A 21,390-nucleotide genomic window follows, 5' to 3' on the forward strand; every position below is an offset into this window, starting at 1 on the left:
ACACTTTTACATTTGAAATCTAGAAATTATTTCTGTTTCCAGACAATAGAAAGAACTTCTAACTGTAGACATCCTATCTTCTTGCTGAGATAAACGCATTCATAAAACAATTCACTTATTTTCTGCAAGTTAACTCTGTTCTTTTCCAGTAGGGTACACTGTGGTTACATTCCTGAAGCTCAGTACAGAACATACACTTCAACACACACTTCTGCACCAGTAGTTTAATATACACACAACATATAATTCTCTTAACATTTGTAAGACAAGCATACGAATCATATTAATAGTCACAAATGAGGCAGAATTATTTACAAAATTCCAGCTAGCTGGGCTGGGAGCCTCACAATAAGTATGGGTTGAGGATACAGTGAAGGGTCCGAGTTCTACTCGTATATGCCTTGGGGTCCTTATTATAGCCAGTCTTTATGGTTCTTTTCTCAAAACTGAAGATGCCAGTATTCAAGTAGATGGTGAGATGTCAGTGACTCAAAAACAGTCCTGCTGTCTTGGATCTTCTTTGAGTGTTAGGGTGTCATTACTGACTTGTGAAATATAGTGAACTGTCAAGTCCATTTTCAGCGGAGGCCCGGGGAGAAAAGCTCCAAGGGTAAGCAGATACAGCATTACATAATATATTTATATATATATAAAATATGTTCATCATTCTCACTGCTGCAGTGGCTATGTGGGGTTCATACTGCTTAGGATATAGCAACCATATAGCTTCATAAAGTTCTGGCTCCCTCCCACACCTTCAGTCTTGACTGCTGATTGGCCAAAGCCATGGAGGGAAATCAGCAGTCAAAGTGAAAACCACTCCAGTATGTTCTTGCCGCTGCATATAATAGCAGCTCTGAGGCTTCGCAGAAGGTCAGCCTTCAACTTTCTGGTAGGTAAGTCCCCTCAGGGGAACTTTCATGCATTACTTGTTGCCCTTTTAAGAACATGTTATTTTCTGTTTTGTGATGAAAAGAAACCTGATATTTTTTCACAATGTCTGAAGTTTCTTGTCCGGGACCATTGTTTGTAGTTGAGGGCTTTTTTTATGGATTTAGGGGCTAGTTTTGTAGCAAAAGTGCACTGATTATGTAAACTTTTTTATTCTAAATGTGTGAATGTAAAGATTGGGAAGTGTTTTAACTGGGAAGAAAACAATTTTTAATGTTATAATGTTTACATGTTAATTTTTTTCTGTCAGGGTGCATGTGAAGAACTGCTTTATTTCTGTCAAGAATTTTTGTGTTATGCTTACGTTTTTACAAAAAAAAAAAGGGGACTATGTGGGGAAGTGTGTATGCTGCTTACAAACACTTGTCTAACAACTTCCCATCCATCGGACTTGTTCCAGCACTGCTTTTTGGCATTCAGATCTCTTCCTCGTATGCAGCGTGGATACTTACACTGGTCTTGTTGGTTGCTCTTCTGATGTACCTAAAAAGAAGCAGCAACACAGTAAAGACTCCCTTACCAACATAATTGGCTCAGACAGTGCCTCCACCATCAGTGAGTGAACTTGTAGTGGCCATCCTTTGTTCCTCTGTCACCTAACTTGCTTCTCCAGGTTCCTTTGGTGTTGTCATTTCAGCTACCATGGGCCGGGGGTTAGCTATGTCCTGTTTGGCAGTTCAGTGTCCAGGGGTGGACATAGGGCAGCCACCTTCTTTGGGTGTTAAAGACCCTTCTGGAGATTCTTCTTGAGGTAGCGGATTAAGAAACCTCTTAACAGGGCTGAAGTGCCATCTCCTAGTTGGTCTTTTTCTAGGGTGTTAACTGCAAAAAAAAAAAAAAGGATCACGTCAAGACATGGTGTCCCTTCATAGAGATGATTTTTTTTTATCTTAGCCAGGCAATTATTACAAGCTGTCAATCTTGTTGCACAGAAATCCTTACTAGAAGGCAATGCTAGTAAAGAAATTCCTGAGGAGAATCGATCTAAGGACTGTGACATAGACAAAGCTTCTCCAGCGTATTCTGAAGCCCAGGTCTCTGATTCATGGGAAGCTTGTTCCTCTCCAAATTCCTTAGAGGAATTTTCCTTCTCACAAACTATTTCCAGGATGAATGAGGTATTTTTGAAGGAAGAACTGGATGTTTCCCCAGAACTGAGGAGCTATTATATTTTACAAATGAGTATACCTCATTCTACGTCCATTCCTCGTGTTTTGCCAGCCTTGGAGGATGTATTTAATGATGTTCATAATAATCCTGATTCTCTATCTGCCTTTTTGGTGACTGAAGGTTGAGAGTGTACAAAGTACACTAAACTAACCAGCTTTTGTTTTCATCTTAAGTCTTGCCCAGCTGCTATCTCTAGCTCTTCACCAGCTAGAAACAGCCTGTTGGCCAATACCAACCCCTCCCCTGTGGAAAGAGAAGGCAAGTTATTGGTTTAGATTTAGTAAGAGAATTTTCTCTTCTTCCACTCTTAACTTAAAAGACTTTTTAACTGCCATGCAGATATGTAGACGTTCATTCTGTTTTGTACGGACATTTAGAGGGCATACTGTGCCTTTCTTCCTTCAGAGGAGGGTTTATGTCAAGTAAAAGAATGCTTGAAATGTCGAACGTCATATGGTCGAGACCATATGATCGACATTTCAAGTGTTCGAAGGTTGACTTTAACGGCACCGTACAGTGCAGAATGGGAGAATTTCCCTTTTCTGCACTGAAGTGCAGTCTCGGAGTTGGTATATTTAAGTAGGGGGGTGTGGGGGCACAGCTCGCACCGTTAAGGTATGTTTTTCTTCTTTTTTTTTTATATTATATATTCGAACTGTCAAATATCGACCATATGGTCTTGAACATATGGTATTCAACATTTTGAAAAATCGAATATATAACATAGACCCTCAGAGGATAGCTCCTTTCTGAATCCTTTTGTTTATAATCTGAAGTATCTAAACATGCTTTGAAGAGTGTGTAGATTATGCAAATTCTGTGCCTAGGGTCACTGTTACTACTTTGATTTTCAGGCGAGATGCCTAAGAATGTTACCAAATGTTTGCTGATAAAGTAAAGTGCGATATTTTGAGAAGAGGTTTTGTTTGACCCTTCTGCTACTTAGGTCTTCGACCCTTCTGCTACTTAGTTCCTCAAGCAATTTAATAAAAGAGGGACGTTAATTCATTGTCCAAGATTTTAAGCCCCACCCCCTTACAAATCTCCCAAATCATCTTTGCCTTTTAAAAAGGAAAACAAGAAATCCCTACCAGCTCAAGACAAATGTGGAGCAAAAGAGATAGCAGGGGAGGAACCGCAAGAAAAAAAGGGCCGGCCTAATACTCCAGAATGGCTTTGCTAACATGCTGTCCCCCATTCCTTCCCCTATCTCTCAAAATCTGCCCCAGAAACTGGTTGTTTACATTCCATTTTGGCAGCTGATTTTTAGCAGGACAGAGCTTTAAACAGTGTTTCAGGAGGGTTACAGTTGGCACTATATACAAATACCTTCTTTCAGGGGAGTTCTTCCCCACCCTCCAAACCAGAGTTTTTTTCTTTAGTTCATCAACACTTGGTCACAGTAGGAGTTCTAGAAGCAGTGCCTTTACATGAAAGGGATAAAGACCTCTGTTCCAGAATGTTTATGGTACCAACGAAAGACCTTTCTTGGAGACCAATTTTAGATCTTTCTTTTCTCAATCTGTATCTGAGAGTACCAAAAGTTTGGCCCTTCATATTCTGTTACATCTCATTCCTGCTTTGAATGTCATGGTAATATTAGACCTAAAATATGCTTTCTTCATATTCCCTTAGCCACAGGCTTCAAGAAATTTCTCGGATTCTCGCTATATATGGGTCATGTCATCAACTCGCTGCATTACCCATCGGATTATCTACAGTTCAATGGTGTTTCCTAAGTGGTTAGCTCCAGTGGTAGCTAATTGCAGACTGCATGGCTTTCACATATTTCCTTGTTTAAATGACTGACTTATCGTTAAAGAGTCTTTTCCAGATATCAAGAGCCATTAACATGGGTTTTTCTTGTCTTGTTGATCCTGGATTCCAGGTAAATGTACAAAAGTCCTCCTTGACTATATCGCACAGGATTGTATTTTTGGGCTGCCTTCTAGGCACTTGTTAGCAAAAAGTTTTTCTTACATAGAGGAAGGTGAATTTTTATCTGTAAACTTCCCCATTCAGTTTCAGATTTCTGTGAAAGACTATTTCAGGATTCTAGGGTTCATGGCTTCTTTGATTCTCAGTGTTCCTGTCACTAGGATACACATGAGAAAAATGTAATGGTTTGTAAAAAGAAAAATATATGGACCCAACATCTTTCTCTGGACTTTTAGATCTAATTTTTGGGCTTTGTCAAAAAGGAACTGCAGTTATGTAGATAGGTTTCCCCTTTATCCTCTGATCCCAATTCATTATATAACTGCAAATGCAGTAGATTTTGCTTGGAGAGCAGTTTCTGTTGGGGTAAAGGTGCAAGGCCTGTGGAGCTCCTCAGACAGGCCAAAGCACATAAATGTCAAAAAATTGTTGGCTGCAATCCATGCCTTAAAATCTCTTCATCATATATGAACTCCAGGACCTCTTCAGGAGATGACAGACAACACCATAGTGATGTGGTATGTAAACAAGCCAGGTGTACCTGACATACCCCTCTGTGCAGGCTCCCAGTGATGCTTGGGAGCTAGTGGTACAGCACTCCTTAACCATCTAAGCATCTTACATTCCCTCTGAGCAAAATATAGTGGCATTGAATAGATCAATAAAACATTCATAATAAAAATAAAACAAAAAAACACAATGGAGCCAAGGCAGTGTAGACTTCTAAATAAACTGTTTACTGGTGCTTCCAGTAAAATATAATGGCAGACAAGCTCAGCAGAACCATGACAGACTCTCACAAATGAAGATCGTATGAAGGGATCTTCCAGGAATTTATCCATTTTTGGGGAACATCTCGTATAGATCTGTTTGACACCTGTCAAAACAGACAACTCAACATATTCTGGCTCAGGGGTCTTTGCAAGCCTGTAAAACAGATGCATTTTCATTACAGTGGTCAGAAATGTCCCTTTATGCATTTTCACTCTTTCCACTAATATCTAGGGTAATTCTAAAGATTCATAAAGACTCTCCAAAAATCATTGTGGTGACTGCTTTGACACAGACAACATTCTTTCCTCTTTCTAATGAAATTGGCCAAGAGCAATTACCACAAGCTTCACAGACTGGACTTACTCGTACTAGACAAGGGGAGCTTGATACACCCAGTCTCAGTCGGCTTCAACTAACTGCCGGGGTGATTCAATTTTGATACCTTTTAGGCACCTGTTTTATGAAGACATGCAGCAGGTGTTAAAGAAGCCAAGAAAAAACTTCTGCTAAAAAATCTTATACTGGCAAATGGAAAAGACTTTCTAGTTAGGCCCCTGGTTACTGGCTATGCGCTATCAGGGATTATGTGCCACTGGTTTTGAAATATTTGTACAAGTTATTTGCCTTTAGCCTGTCTTATTAGCATCCCACTGTCTGTGAATCCAAGAGAGGCTTTAAAGTATTTACTGCTTGGGATTCGGTGGTGGTGCTGCGGTAGCGTTGTCGCCTCACAGTTAGACGTTGCCCGTTCGATTCTCAGTTAGAGCATCTTCTGTGTGTCGACATGCGTGAATGGGTGTTCCTTCGTCGAAGGTTGTGCGTTAGGCCCGGCAAGCCAGCACGTAAAAATCTACTGACAACCATTAGCGGACCGGAGTTCCGCTGTGGTGACCCCTAACCGGGAAAAGCCAAAAGACACAAACTGCTTGGGATGCTTGGCTTTCCACTTCAGAAGACCTTTGAAATCAAAATGAACTAATATGCACTCACTGTGGCAGTTGTTCACTGAACAGAGACTACCTTAAGTGGTTAGTTGCTACCTTTTCTGTTCCCCTGTGCTGGATGGCCACTGAATCCAGCTTATGGGGGTGGCTTTCTACTAAACTGGGTAATTATGTAATTTTATAGTCACATGTTTTTGTTTCCGTGTCTTGTAGGCCATGCTGACTCACTACATGGGGTTTGAACTGGCTAAAACAGAGGCTAAGTATCATAATTTTTGCCATTCGGGAGCACGCACACTTCCCTGAACATGGCAACTAAATACAATTCTGAGGTATGCTAAACTACGGTTATCAGATGATGAAATTCCAACAGTTACCCACTGCTAGAGGCATCTTCACAGATCATTTGATCTGGTCATTACATGTTTATTTCCCAAAATTCCAAGAGGCCTTAATCAGAAGAACAGAGGAAGATGCATGGAAGCTGCTCTAAGTTACCCTAGACATTCTGTTTGACAAAGGGATACAGTTTATGACTACTGGTCAAAGACTGACAGCAGCATATGCCAGACAGTAACCTGCCTTTATTCCTGTAGCAGGGATCTATTATTCATGTGGCCTTCCTGAAAACATTGGAGGGGATAAATGTATCTCCAAACACCATCATACTAGGTGAAATTCAATCCCATTGAGGTTTTGAATCAACCCCTTGTTTTCAGGAAGGCCATGTGAGGTTCCTGAGTTTGAGAGGGTGGCCTGTAACATGCTACAAATTGCAGAGCAGTCTTGCCTATGGTTAATTGCACCTGGATGGTCTCCGATGCATCATGCGTTGCCACCAACCTTGAGGTGTGGGTGTCCTTTATGAATATGGACACCCCCCCTCCTTTCTTGGTGTTGTCCGGATTTTGGGGCCGGAACGCATGATATGAGGTGAAACCTGTTAGTGCTGGGGTGCTCTCAGGAGCCTTGAACCAGGTTTCTGTCACAGCACAGACATCGATGTTCTCCATATTGAGAAGGGCCTCGAGTGCGTGCATCTTGAGATTGAGACTTCTTCTTTTTTATTCTAAATGTGTGAATGTAAATATTGGGAAGTGTTTTAACTGGGAAGAAAACAATTTTTAATGTTTACATGTTAATTTTTTCTGTCAGGGTGCATTGTGAAGAAATGCTTTATTTCTGTCAAGAATTTTTGTGTTATGCTTACGCTTTTACAAAAAAAAGGGGACTATGTGGGGGAAGTGTGTATGCTGCTTACAAACACTTGTCTAACAACTTACCATCCATCGGACTTGTTCCAGCACTGCTTTTTGGCATTCATTCAGATCTCTTCCTCGTATGCGGCAATGGATACTTACACTGGTCTTGTTGGCTGCTCTTCTGATGTACCTAAAAAGAAGCAGCAACACAGTAAAGACCCCCTTGCCAACATAATTGGCTCAGACAGTGCCTCCACCATCAGTGAGTGAACTTGTAGTGGCCATCCTTTGTTCCTCTGTCACCTAACTTGCTTCTCCAGGTTCCTTTGGTGTTGTAATTTCAGCTACCATGGGCCGGGAGTTAGCTATGTCCTGTTTGGCAGTTCAGTGTCCAGGGGTGGACATAGGGCAGCCACCTTCTTTGGGTGTTAGACCCTTCTGGAGATTCTTCTTGAGGTAGCGGATTAAGAAACCTCTTAACAGGGCTGAAGTGCCATCTCCTAGTTGGTCTTTTATAGGGTGTTAACTGCAAAAAAAAAAGGTTAGAAGACATTGTTCATGTCAAGACATGGTGTCCCTTCATAGAGATGATTTTTTTTATCTTAGCCAGGCAATTATTACAAGCTGTCAATCTTGTTGCACAGAAATCCTTACTAGAAGGCAATGCTAGTAAAGAAATTCCTGAGGAGAATCGATCTAAGGACTGTGACAATAGATAAAGCTTCTCCAGCATATTCTGAAGCCCAGGTCTCTGATTCTTGGGAAGCTTGTTCCTCTCCAAATTCCTTAGAGGAATTTTCCGTCTCACAAACTATTTCCAGGATGAATGAGGTATTTTTGAAGGAAGAACTGGATGTTTCCCCAGAACTGAGGAGCTATTATATTTTACAAATGAGTATACCTCATTCTACGTCCATTCCTCCTGTTTTGCCAGCCTTGGAGGATGCATTTAATGATGTTCATAATAATCCTGATTCTCTATCTGCCTTTTTGGTGACTGAAGGTTGAGAGTGTACAAAGTACACTAAACTAACAAGCTTTTGTTTTCATCTTAAGTCTTGCCCAGCTGCTATCTCTAGCTCTTCACCAGCTAGAAACAGCCTGTTGGCCAATACCAACCCCCTCCCTTGTGGAAAGAGAAGGCAAGTTATTGGTTTAGATTTAGTAAGAGAATTTTCTCTTCTTCCACTCTAACTTAAAAGACTTTTTAACTGCCATGCAGATATGTAGACATTCATTCTGTTTTGTGCGGACATTTAGAGGGCATACTGTGCCTTTCTTCCTTCAGAGGAGGATTTATGTCAAGTAAAAGAACGCTTGAAATGTCGAGCGTCATATGGTCGAGACCATATGATCGACATTTCAAGTGTTCAAAGGTTGACTTTAATGGCACCGTACGGTGCAGAATGGGAGAATTTCCCTTTTCTGCACTGAAGTGCAGTCTCGGAGTTGGTATATTTAAGTAGGGGGGTGTGGGGGGCACAGCTCGCACCGTTAAGGTATGTTTTTCTTCTTTTTTTTTTTTTATATTATATATTCGAACTTTCAAATATCGACCATATGGTCTTGAACACATGGTATTCAACATTTTGAAAAATTGAATATATAACATAGACCCTCAGAGGATAGCTCCTTTCTGAATCCTTTTGTTTACAATCTGAAGTATCTAAACATGCTTTGAAGAGTGTGTAGATTATGCAAATTCTGCACCTAGGGCCACTGTTACTGCTTTAATTTTCAGGCTAGATGCCCGAGAATGTTACCAAATGTTTGCTGATAAAGTAAAGTGCGATATTTTGAGAAGAGGTTTTGTTTGACCCTTCTGCTACTTAGGTCTTCGACCCTTCTGCTACTTAGTTCCTCAAGCAATTTAATAAAAGAGGGACGTTAATTCAGTGTCCAAGATTTTAAGCCCCACCACCTTACAAATCTCCCAAATCATCTTTGCCTTTTAAAAAGGAAAACAAGAAATCCCTACCAACTCAAGACAAATGTGGAGCAAAAGAGATAGGGGAGGAACCGCAAGAAAAAAAGGGCCGGCCTAATACTCCAGAATGGCTTTGCTAACATGCTGTCCCCATTCCTTCCCCTGTCTCTCAAAATCTGCCCCAGAAACTGGTGGTTTACATTCCATTTTGGCAGCTGATTTTTAGCAGGACAGAGCTTTAAACAGTGTTTCAGGAGGGTTACAGTTGGCACTATATACAAATACCTTCTTTCAGGGGAGTTCTTCCCCACCCTCCAAACCAGAGTTTTTTTCTTTAGTTCATCAACGCTTGGTCACAGTAGGAGTTCTAGAAGCAGTGCCTTTACATGAAAGGGATAAAGACCTCTGTTCCAGAATGTTTATGGTACCAATGAAAGACCTTTCTTGGGGACCAATTTTAGATCTTTCCTTTCTCAATCTGTATCTGAGAGTACCAAAATGTTGGCCCTTCATATTCTGTTACATCTCATTCCTCCTTTGAATGTCATGGTAATATTAGACCTAAAATATGCTTTCTTCATATTCCCTTAGCCACAGGCTTCAAGAAATTTCTCGGATTCTCGCTATATATGGGTCATGTCATCAACTCGCTGCATTACCCATCGGATTATCTACAGTTCAATGGTGTTTCTTAAGTGGTTAGCTCCAGTGGTAGCTAATTGCAGACTGCATGGCTTTCACATATTTCCTTGTTTAAATGACTGGCTTATCGTTAAGAGTCTTTTCCCAGATATCAAGAGCCATTAACATGGGTTTTTCTTGTCTTGTTGATCTTGGATTCCAGGTAAATGTACAAAAGTCCTCCTTGACTATATCGCACAGGATTGTATTTTTGGGCTTCCTTCTAGGCACTTGTTAGCAAAAAGTTTTTCTTACATAGAGGAAGGTGAATTTTTATCTGTAAACTTCCCTGAGCTTCTCCATTCAGTTTCAGATTTCTGTGAAAGACTATTTCAGGATTCTAGGGTTCATGGCTTCTTTGATTCTCAGTGTTCCTGTCACTAGGATACACATGAGAAAAATGTAATGGTTTGTAAAAAGAAAAATATATGGACCCAACATCATTCTCTGGACTTTTAGATTCTAATTTTTGGGCTTTGTCAAAAAGGAACTGCAGTTATGTAGATAGGTTTCCCCTTTATCCTCTAATCCCAACTCATTATATAACTGCAAATGCAGTAGATTTTGCTTGGAGAGCAGTTTCTGTTGGGGTAAAGGTGCAAGGCCTGTGGAGCTCCTCAGACAGGCCAAAGCACATAAATGTCAAAATTTTGTTGGCTGCAATCCATGCCTTAAAATCTCTTCATCATATATGATCTGTAGGACCTCTTCAGGAGATGACAGACAACACCATAGTGATGTGGTATGTAAACAAGCCAGGTGTACCTGGCATACCCCTCTGTGCAGGCTCCCAGTGATGCTTGGGAGCTAGTGGTACAGCACTCCTTAACCATCTAAGCATCTTACATTCCATCTGAGCAAAATATAGTGGCATTGAATAGATCAATAAAACATTCATACTAAAAATAAAACAAAAAAACACAACGGAGCCAAGGCAGTATAGACTTCTAAATAAACTGTTTACTGGTGCTTCCAGTAAAATATAATGGCAGACAAGCTCAGCAGAACCATGACAGACTCTCACAAATGAAGATCGTATGAAGGGATCTTCCAGGAATTTATCCATTTTTGGGGAACATCTCGTATAGATCTGTTTGACACCTGTCAAAACAGACAACTCAACATATTCTGGCTCAGGGGTCCTTGCAAGCCTGTAAAACAGATGCATTTTCATTACAGTGGTCAGAAATGTCCCTTTATGCATTTTCACTCTTTCCACGAATATCTAGGGTAATTCTAAAGATTCATAAAGACTCTCCAAAAATCATTGTGGTGACTGCTTTGACACAGACAACATTGTTTCCTCTTTCTAATGAAATTGGCCAAGAGCAATTACCACAAGCTTCACAGACTGGACTTACTCATACTAGACAAGGGGAGCTTGATCCACCCAGTCTCAGTCGGCTTCAACTAACTGCCGGGGTGATTCAATTTTGATACCTTTTAGGCACCTGTTTTATGAAGACATGCAGCAGGTGTTAAAGAAGCCAAGAAAAAACTTCTGCTAAAAAATCTTATACTGGCAAATGGAAAAGACTTTCTAGTTAGGCCCCTGGTTACTGGCTGTGCGCTATCAGGGATTATGTGCCACTGGTTTTGAAATATTTTTACAAGTTATTTGCCTTTAGCCTGTCTTATTAGCATCCCACTGTCTGTGAATCCAAGAGAGGCTTTAAAGTATTTACTGCTTGGGATTCGGTGGTGGTGCTGCGGTAGCGTTGTCGCCTCACAGTTAGACGTTGCCCGTTCGATTCTCAGAGCATCTTCTGTGTGTCGACATGCGTGAATGGGCATTCCTTCGTCGAAGGTTGTGCGTTAGGCCCGGCAAGCCAGCACGTAAAAATCTACTGCCAATCATTAGCAGACCGGAGTTCCGCTGTGGCGACCCCTAACCGGGAAAAGCCGGAAGACACAAACTGCTTGGGATGCTTGGTTTTCCACTTCAGAAGACCTTTGAAATCAAAATTAACTAATATGCACTCACTGTGCCAGTTGTTCACTGAACAGACTACCTTAAGTGTTTAGTTGCTACCTTTTCTGTTCCTCTGTGCTGGATGGCCACTGAATCCAGCTTATGGAGGTGGCTTTCTACTAAACTGGATAATTATGTAAGATGCCTTGTCGAACACTTTTAAATAGACATGCTTGTAAGTCCCTTAAAGTGGTGGGAACAACTTTTTAATGCTCATCTCCCAAATCAAGCGGGGCAAGTACATCATGTTTGTATCTTCCTATCCAGTCATCAAGCCTAGCCTTAAAGGTGGAAAAAGTAGCATTTGTCCTATTTCTGTATGTTGGGAAAACCTCGAGTTAGGAACCTATCCCTACAAGTTAGTCTTATTTGTTGCTTTAGGTTCCTTTCCCTAGTGTAGGTGTGATTTTGCAACATAACAGAAGGTTAGATAGTACTCAAAAAAGCAAGGTACATATGACATCAAAGTAGCCAGTAGACTACTGAGTATAAGGAGAGTTGTGCCAACCTATTGGAAGGAAGTTAGATCTTTAATTATTCCTGATTAGAAATCATTGAGGTCTTTCCACCTGAGAAATACACTTGAATTTGTACATTCCAAGGCGGGACATTGTATTCCATGAGGGATCTAATAAGGGAAGAGTAGGGTGGTAGAATGACTTATTTGGATGTTGACAATATATATGCATTGGAAATTAACTGATCCAGATTTCCTGACTGTGGTGGAAACCTGATCAGAGTTGTGCCCAAAAGTACCCAAGTCTTTTATTGGCATGTCTGAAGAAGAGATGAGAATGACTTTTTTTTGCCAAATGCTGTTATGCTGCCCTTTCTTGCATTTAGCTTGAGACCCTTTTTGGTGCACCAGGTATGTGCTTACCATTGCTAGAGCAGTTTAGTATCAGTGGGTAAGTAGATAACAGTGTCCAGCTTGCAGTCAACCACACTTCTGCGATATTAGCCTTGGATATTCTGCATAATAAATGTTAAACAAGAGAAGGTCCAGCACTAAATCCCCATGATACCCATCTAGTTACAGTTTAAGGTTCAGAGAGTATGCCCACAACATTCGCAACTTGGGATCTGTTGATTAGCCAGTTTGCAATTCATCAAACTTAGTAATGGGGTATAGTGTTTGTCTGATATTTTAGTAATACCAGCATGGCATGGTAGTGTCAGAAGCCTTGCAGCATGCACAGAGTGACCACTATCCACAGCCTGTGTAATTTTTTCAACAAAGCTTATTCAATTCAAGAGGCATGGTGTTCTCTTTCCTAAACCAAACTGATTGGAGCTTAGGTCAGTTAGGCTGCCTTTGTCTGTATAAATTAGTTCTGCTATGATATGTTCCATAGCTTTGCATTTAAGGCTGGCATGGCTGACAGGCTTACCTGTTTCACCTTTGTGTAGGGAAGTGACAGTGTCTATTCTTCGAGTATCGGGCGCAAACCCTGTAGGGAGTTTAAATAGAGGCTTGGGAAGTGTGCGCTTGGAACAATGGAGATGCACTGTAGTATGTTGCCTGGCGGAAGTATTGTTTTTAGTGTTTGACAAGGATTCTAATACTTGTTCCAATCTGATTTAGCAGGAAATTACATTTTCTAGGATATTGAAAGTAGCAGTGTCTCCAGTCATAACACTTGTTATCTGTTTGAGAGGTGAATGTCAAGAAACTGACATCTAAGGCAAATCCATAACTGCGATCACCCTCTGGTTAAATAATTTCTTCTCGTTGTGTTGGCAGTTTTTGGCTCCTATTGTCAATGTCCTGTTGTGTCAAATATGATTGAAGTGGTGAAACAGGTTACATGTTTCTGAGTAGTAGTATAACGGATTGATTCTTGTATGGAAATTAAATGCATTTTGCCAACATCGTTAGTTTTGGTTAAAAACAGAATTGTTATGCTTTTATCAGTGCCTCTGCAAGTTTCTAAAAAGTAGCACATTTGTCAGTTACTAAGAATTCTATTATTAATGGTTTAATTGACTTGAAACTTTATTTTGATATCTTTTTCTCTTCAGGTTCCTTACTTTGAATGGCTAGAACTGAAGTCAGAGTGGCAGAAGGTGGCCTACCTGAAAGATAAGATGGGAAAAGTTGTGGCTGAGGACATGGCTAGGTGAAGCAACTTTCCAAAGAGTACTCTATGACTCGATTACTTCAAGAACTTTAGTTGGACAAGGAGATGCATAACAGAGTTGATCATGCAAAGTACAAAGATGGACTACAGTTTTTTTAGGACACATTTGTTGCTTTTCCTTTTTCTACAGACGTAGATCTCTATTTACCATTGAAAGAGAACTTTATATATGAAAAAGACAAATGAGTTTAAGAACAAATGTGAATGATTGTACAGGAAGAAACAATGACACTGTTTTTGAAGCTGCTGTTAGGCAGGGTTCTTCTGCTTCCTGCAACCACTTTTTTTCATTCCACACCCAAAATTTTCTTTCTTTCTCCCTGTACAATATTTTGTGAAGCTGATACATTAGAGTTCTGAAGTTGTTCAGATCAGAATTTTGTGGAAATTATGGCCATGTGGTCCAGCATTGCACAGGACAAACTGTATCTCATGAATATTTGAATGCTTTCACAACTGAAAATTGTGAGTTTTGGCTTGAGCAGTCTTACATGGGTTATTGTAAAACTTTGGAACATGCAGAATTGTATATCGAGTGTGAAGACATAATCGTCTTTCATACCCACCCAATGTAATATTAAGCTTTGTGAGGTGTTTATTACTGCTAATTCCTGAACTAAGAACCAAACACAAAGATAATTGAAAATGCCAACCAAAGCAGTAGAGTCCGAGCCAAGTGTCAATCCTGTGCAAACATCTGTTTTTATTGGAGTATTAGTCTGTTCAGTGTTTACCACAGTGTGGATCTGGTTTTTGCTGTCTCTTGGATCGGATTTTACTGGTTTGGTTGGTAATTCCTGAACTATCTTACATGCTGTTGATGTTTACTGCTGGGCACCTCCATAGTTTGGGGCAGTTATGATAAGATAAATGGGTTGACATTGCTGTATTTATTAACATTTTCCCACAATTGTTACACCTTTTTTCTCTACTGGATTCTTGGGCGTTCCTAAGTAGCTTATCAACCAAACTCTAATGTTTACCCTGAAAGTGTAACAAACAAAAGTTGTTAAAAGATAGAGGACTAAAATCATTGCTTTAGTGAAGGCTTTATTTTCCGAATCTTAATTTTGCCTTCCAGACAATTTTCTTTTATTTTAATATTGTTGACTTATCTTTTAACAGTACATTAGAAGAATATTTGCTAGGGAGGTTGGCATAATGGTTAAGGTGCCTACTTTACAAACACAAGGTGCACGGCTTGATTTTCGCATGGGGTAATTGGCTAAGCTTAAAATGACTCACAAGGGCAGTTAGCCTGAGCTGACAAAGCCAACATTTTTAGGAAAGGCTTTGTTTTCAGTGCTATTTTTTACTTGGCTATTTCCTGCACTTCAGTGATGTTTTGAAGTGCTAGCTGTAGTGGGGGAAAATTGCTGCACTGGCATCTCTCTAGTTATAGTCCCTGTCCACTTCTAGACATAAAGCCCCAAGCATCCTGAACATTTGCTGATCCATTCATGCCATTTTCCCAAGTTTAAGCCCAGCGTAATCCATTAGAGTGAGATCCCCTACTTTTGAGTAGAATTACTCTTATTGCTTGTTTGGGCAAGTGTTTCATGTGCGTGTCTAGCCATCATATATGTGGCAGGAGAGAATCATAGTTTATTCCCTATCCATGCTGGGGTTTCCTAAAATGCAGTGCACCACATCGATTGGCCTGAGGACATATTCTGCTGTGCATATCTAGCCCCCCCACTAGATGTGCCAGTGTACCTGTTACGTCAGCCACACAACGAGAGTGCACACACACTGTCTGCTTCTGTACCTCTTCCCACAGTACCACACACATCTGTCACAGTACCATTTACCTAAAGACATACACAACACACAATGTCTGCAAGTGTATATCTTGTACATCTCCCCACAGTCCCACACACACAAACACGCACACACACACATACATTATCTACCAGTGTACATTTTTTCCTCAGCCAAAGACAGACACACAGAGAATAGAGTTTGTTGTTTAAGTCGTAGTTTCTGGCCACACCCATGGAGTTTGCTTACAGCAGATTACCTATTCCATCCCCCAAGGAAGGAGCTGGTCTTCTCTTGAAATGTATAACTGTAGCCAAAGCCGCTGATCAGTCTGTGTGATCAGTGTCATTTTGCTTAATAATATCCAAACTTACTTCAGTACTGAATATTTATGTCATTGAAAATGCATTAGATATTTAATTGGTGTGGCAATACAATTTATGATTGTATATGATTGTATATATTTAATGGGGTATATTTTGAAATCACAAACAGTGCAATCCAGTAACAAAGAAGTAGTAATTAACTTAAACCTTTTATGCTGAGAGAGACCAGTCATTTCTTCTAACATATTTTATCAAATAAAAAGGTGGTTGAGCTTTTACTTTTTAAAATGTAGTGTTGACTGATTTGTTTGTATTTTCGTGGAAGTGTTATAATTTTATTGATGTCAAGAATGTAAAAGTTCCCAGCCCATTGCTGTAAAGGGATAAAGGCTTGACAGTGCCCCATATGATTTGTGTTTGGCCAGGAGAGATCAGGCAGGAGGAGATGGACGTGAACAGCTGATGCCAGCTCACATGTCCTGGGAGAGTGGGCTTGGCTTGCTATATTAGCATTTCCCCTGCAGGAGTGCAGGTGTATTTTCCATGGTAAGAAGCTTGGTGTGCGCAATCTGTAAATGATGTACTGCTCTGTCAGAAGACTTGGATTATGTTGTAGTATGCAGATGCATCGCGGTACCAGCTGTAATGTAGAACTCAAGTTGCCACACAAGATAATTTGAAAGATGCAGCTTCCTATTGAATGATTTCAGTCTTAGTACCTGACTTCCACCTTCAAGGGGAATGAATGGAGGAGCCTCATCCCAGGAGAAGCAAATTGGTCTTTTGGGTGCCAGAGTGGGGATGAGGGCTCAAAAAGAAAGTAATTAAAAGGACCTATCCATCCCAAACACATATCTACAAGTGCCAAAATTCAGATGCTCACATTACAGCAGCTTCTTCCCATGTGCTGGGCAAGGAGTTGGGCCGGTAAACCTCAAGGAGGCATACCTGCATTTCCCCCTGCATTCAGACAAGATTGCAGAAGATACCTCAGATTTCTTGCAGGTGTTCAACCAACCTAATTCTACCGTATCCATTGCCTGGCTTATCTATTGTGCCCAGAGTATTTCATTTAAATGCCGCATCAGTAATACGCCTTCTGCGGACTGCAAAGGATACAAATCTACCCATATCTGATGATGACTGAATGAGAAGCAGACAGCAAGGACATACTACTGCAGCACCTGGCGCTTTGTAAAAAAACTGTGTTGAACTGGATACAGTCACACAAAAAAAAAACAAAAAAATCAAAATACTGCAACAAATTAACACCTTTCACTACAACAAAACCACCAACCACCCAGATGGATGGCCTACCTCACAAGGGCAAAGCAAGGGCATCTTACTTCAGACAGAAAAAATGGCAACTTACACCAGGCTAACCCAGGCTAACCAATTTGGGATTCTGGGACTTTTGATAGCATCTTCATCTTATCCCATGTGCAAAGCTGCTGATGAGGAGGAAACTTAATGGTACCCAAAAAAAAACTTACACACAGCCATACAGCACAATTAGCACCACTATCCCACCTCATTCCATGGAAAAAGGGGTATTGCTCCTGTGGGCTCAAAAGACAAAGAAACACAGGTCTTCCTTTCTGTGTACCTCAAGCAACATCATCAAAACAGACGCACTATTCAGGGAAAAGGGAAACCTAAAAATAAAAGCTCCCTTCCTTCACATCAAAAAAGGAAAAATGCTAGCGCAAAAAAAATTATGACTGACCTTCAAAGGCCTATCCAATCCAGGCCAGCAGCCAGAGAGACAACAACACCACACAACAGTACAGCTATAAACAAACAGGAGGGAGTCATTCATACCAGGAAAGCCATGAGCCATGACCCTATGGAACACCACAACACAGCAAAAAATTCAATCACTGGCACAATTCCTGCCAGGGAAGGAAAAAACACACAGCAGACAACCTAAGTAGAAATATAATATAGATAGCACCAATGGAAGTTGCATCTCGGGAATTTTCACAAAGAAACTCAGGGCGTCAGGGGGAGATCTTCCTGCCACCCACAGACTTTGCCAGTTGAAAGTGAAATTGCAAGGACCTATCCTATCATCCACTGGAGCCTGGATGCACTTTTCTTCAATTCGGCAACATTGACAGTAACGATCTTCCTCTACATCCTCTCTGCCTCTCAAAGTTCTAAGTCTAGCCAGAGCAGAGAATTCCAGCACAACTACAAAACTCTTCACAACCATCTCAAAACTCTCTAATAGCTGCTGCATGGAGATTTGATCTTTCCTTCCTTCAACAGTTTCTCCAAGGAGCAGGATGTCATCTTGGGAGAGGCCAGAAGACCTAAGGCTAAAGGCCGCCAAGTGCCAAGTGGGGAATGTGCCTTGAAGAATGAATAGAAAAAGAAATACCCCTTTGGGTAATAAATCAACCTCAAATTTACCTATACCTGCTAAACAATCCAAACAGACAATTTCAAAATGGATAGCCACTGCATAACGCTTTTGTTACTCATTTCATGGAAAAAAACTGCCTACATGCATCAGATCCCACTCCACCAGAGCAGCAGCACAGCTACCCTCAGCCAGGGGGTCCCTACCAAGGATATTTTTAGCAGCAGTTGAAGCAGAGTCCTGGACTCAGTGCACCCACTATTACAAGCACTACTACTCCCTCCTAACTCTAAAATCTAGCCCGGTCTTGCCCTCAACAGTTCTGCAGGGCATCCTAGTAGCTTAGCCTAGTTCCACACTAGTACCTACCACTTACTTTAGCTTTGGGATTCTACTCCATGTGTGTACTGCATAGACATGCATGAACTAACATAATACATACACCTACCTACCATAACCCTAGATGTAGATACAGGAGCAGTGCAGGTCCAGGCTTCCCCCCTTTTCCCCCAGGAGACAGGCCCTTTTTTGATGACAAACTTTTTTTTCTTAGTTTTTTGGGGTATTATTTTGCAACAACTGTTTTGCCTGATTTATTTTAATTTTATGACATCTTTATTTCTGCACATGATGTTGCATCTTATTATAAAGTGAAAGTCCATTTAGAGTTTGAAGTCCATACTAAAACTATTTTCTTCACCTACCTTTGCAAATGAGATCAGCTGTAGTCTAGAAATGAGAAGGTGAGTAATAAAATTTTGTGTGGTGTAAGTATATTTGTTAGACGAAGGAAATAAGATTAATACCAATTCTGCCTTTGGTTCCTGCGTTGCACCTACTTTGTGAAGTACTTGATAGCTGAAGTGCTGTATTTCTTTCCTGTCCAGAACACAAAAAACCCGTGCAGTCAGTGGAAATCTGTTGTAAATTTAATTTGCTCTGGTGCAATTATCAGTATGTTTTTTACAGTATTGACCTGCTAATAGCAACCAGATGATATTCCAGGAGATTACTGTTGTAGGAGTTTGCCAGTAGAAGCAGCATTAAGGAGCCATTTTTACAGAGCTAAAAGTGACTTTGCCAATTCTATGAGTAGGAGCGTGAGCTGTATTCTTTGCTGAACACCTTTATGCTGGATCTCAGATCTCTTAAAATACCTACTCCAAATAGTCCCATATTGACTGATCTCTTAAGTAGTTTTAATGGGTTATAAACTTTAAAAATAAGTAATGTTGAAATAAAAAAAATACAGAGCCAGACTCTTATTATTCAGGGCACAGTATATTGTTAGTATAATTAATATACTAACAAAGTAGTTACCTTCAGGTCATGAAAAAGCTTACCCAAATCTGAACCCAGAGTTAGTGGGCTGTGTCTTTCTGTACCATGTCATATTACTGTCAACATCATTTGTTCAGAAAACGTGTGAGGACAGTGCTTTTCTGCATTTTCCCATATTTTTGCCTTTGTGAACTGAGCAAACCTGTCATCTGCTGTCTAGATGGCTTTCAGTTTTGAACAGAGGATCTTCATTTGCAATGGATTTATTTATTTTTTTTAATTTAGTATTTCATTTGTTTACCGGGAAATTCAGACTGAACACGGGTCCTTTTTCAGCGGAGGCCCGGGGAGAAAAGCTCCACAGAATAACATGGTAGATGGTAAACAATAACAGTCAAGGTATGAATACAGTAGAGGTGATCATGACATGGAGAAGTACGGGAGCAAATGAAGTACAATTGAGTAGTAATCTCTAACACTGAGAAATAAGAAGTAAAACACAGTGCTACAAATTTTCTAAAACAGTAACTAGATAATAGACTAAATGATTAACTAAATCCTGAAAGGATTAACAAGCAGTTTAAAATTTTGTAGTTGGCTTTTTAACAGTGGGGACTAAAGCCCAAATTGTTACTCATACAACTTGGTGTTGGTTATTAACATGGCCAGTAAAGGATCTGACCAAAGAGGTTAGAATTCTAACATAGACTTGCCCATCCTGAGCGATGGCAGTAGCCAAAACTGCTTATTGACTGACGCGCAGCAGACATGGGTGCTGTGGCTTGAGATATGTGCACCCACCAAACATTGCATTTATGCACCATAGCCACACTTGATGTTTGTATGGAAGTGTACATGTCTCAAAGTACTAATGTTTTGGAAATATGCCCGTCAGGTTGCCTTAGTGACAATGTGGCCAAGGATTAACACTGATGGCTGCCTGGTGATGGCCTCTTGTGAACAGATCTGGGCCAGGAGGAAAGAAGTAGCCAGCCTGGTAATGGAAGAGGGTGATGGTTGTCATCTGTGGTGAGAAAGACCAAGAACAAAAATCTTTTCACATTAAAAAAAGCAGACAGCTGTGGTCAATTTTTATTGTCTGGGCACAATAGTTGCTTTGATTTGTTTTGTTTTTTTTTTTATTCTGAATATTTTTATTAGATTTTTAATGTAAAAATACTTACATGTGCAGTCCAGGGGCATCCCATATTACAATATGTAACATTTCATTTATCTTAACTAGACAATATACAAATGACTTGTAGCACACCTGCCAAAAGGGAATGAAGAACAAAGCATAACAGTAGAACATAAGCCCACATTCTGCATCTTCCCCTTTTCTGATCAGTGTGTTTGCTGCTCATGTGTGAGGGTACACTCAGTTTTCTGAAGGCACATTTTAAAGGGGTAATTAGGAAGTTGCCTCCTCCTAGGAAAAAGCTCTAGATGGAGGCTGCTTGATACTGTAGCTGTTATCCAGGGCTATAAGAGAAAAGCTAGATTTCCCCAAACAGCTGTCCATTTCAGTGATACAGTGATGTGTACAACAGAAGAAAAAAACAAGAGTATGTGGTAGTCCTTTTAAGAGTGCCAGTGCAGAGGAGCAGTTATGTTCAATATTTCAGAAAATCTCAGGTTTGGCAGAACATATGCTCAGACAAAGGGTAAGAAATGGAAGTCTAGTGAAAATGCAGATTTGAAATAAATGGTTAAGTACAGCTGCAAGTAAATTATAAGTAGTAGTAGTTTGAGGAAGAAAACAGAATGCATGACTCGTTCCAGGTCTCACAATGTGAGAACGTTGGGCATTCTTAATTCCAATACCTGATCAAGGGCTTAGGACTCTTACAAAAGAAAATGAAATTGTGCCTGAGAAGATGCAAATTCCATTTTAAGGCTTTAATTAAGAGAATCCATATGATGGTGAAAAAGAAAATTTGTGCCCTCCTCCCTCTCA

At 40.4% G+C, this 21,390-nt stretch overlaps 1 protein-coding gene across 1 annotated transcript in view; it reads left to right on the forward strand.

Moving 5' to 3' along the window:
- Positions 1-16,075, forward strand: part of TBRG4 (transforming growth factor beta regulator 4) — a 1,565,288-nt gene extending 1,549,213 nt beyond the window's left edge. Inside the window, exon 11 of the mRNA XM_044066066.1 lies at positions 13,582-16,075. Coding sequence (XP_043922001.1) covers positions 13,582-13,683 — 102 coding nt within the window. The 3' untranslated portion in view covers positions 13,684-16,075. The remainder of the gene's footprint in view (positions 1-13,581) is intronic.
- Positions 16,076-21,390: the final 5,315 nt, after the last annotated feature.

Source organism: Protopterus annectens, chromosome 3.part0 (genome assembly GCF_019279795.1).
Source record: "Protopterus annectens isolate FY-2018-M chromosome 3.part0, PAN1.0, whole genome shotgun sequence".
Taxonomy (NCBI): domain Eukaryota; kingdom Metazoa; phylum Chordata; order Ceratodontiformes; family Protopteridae; genus Protopterus; species Protopterus annectens.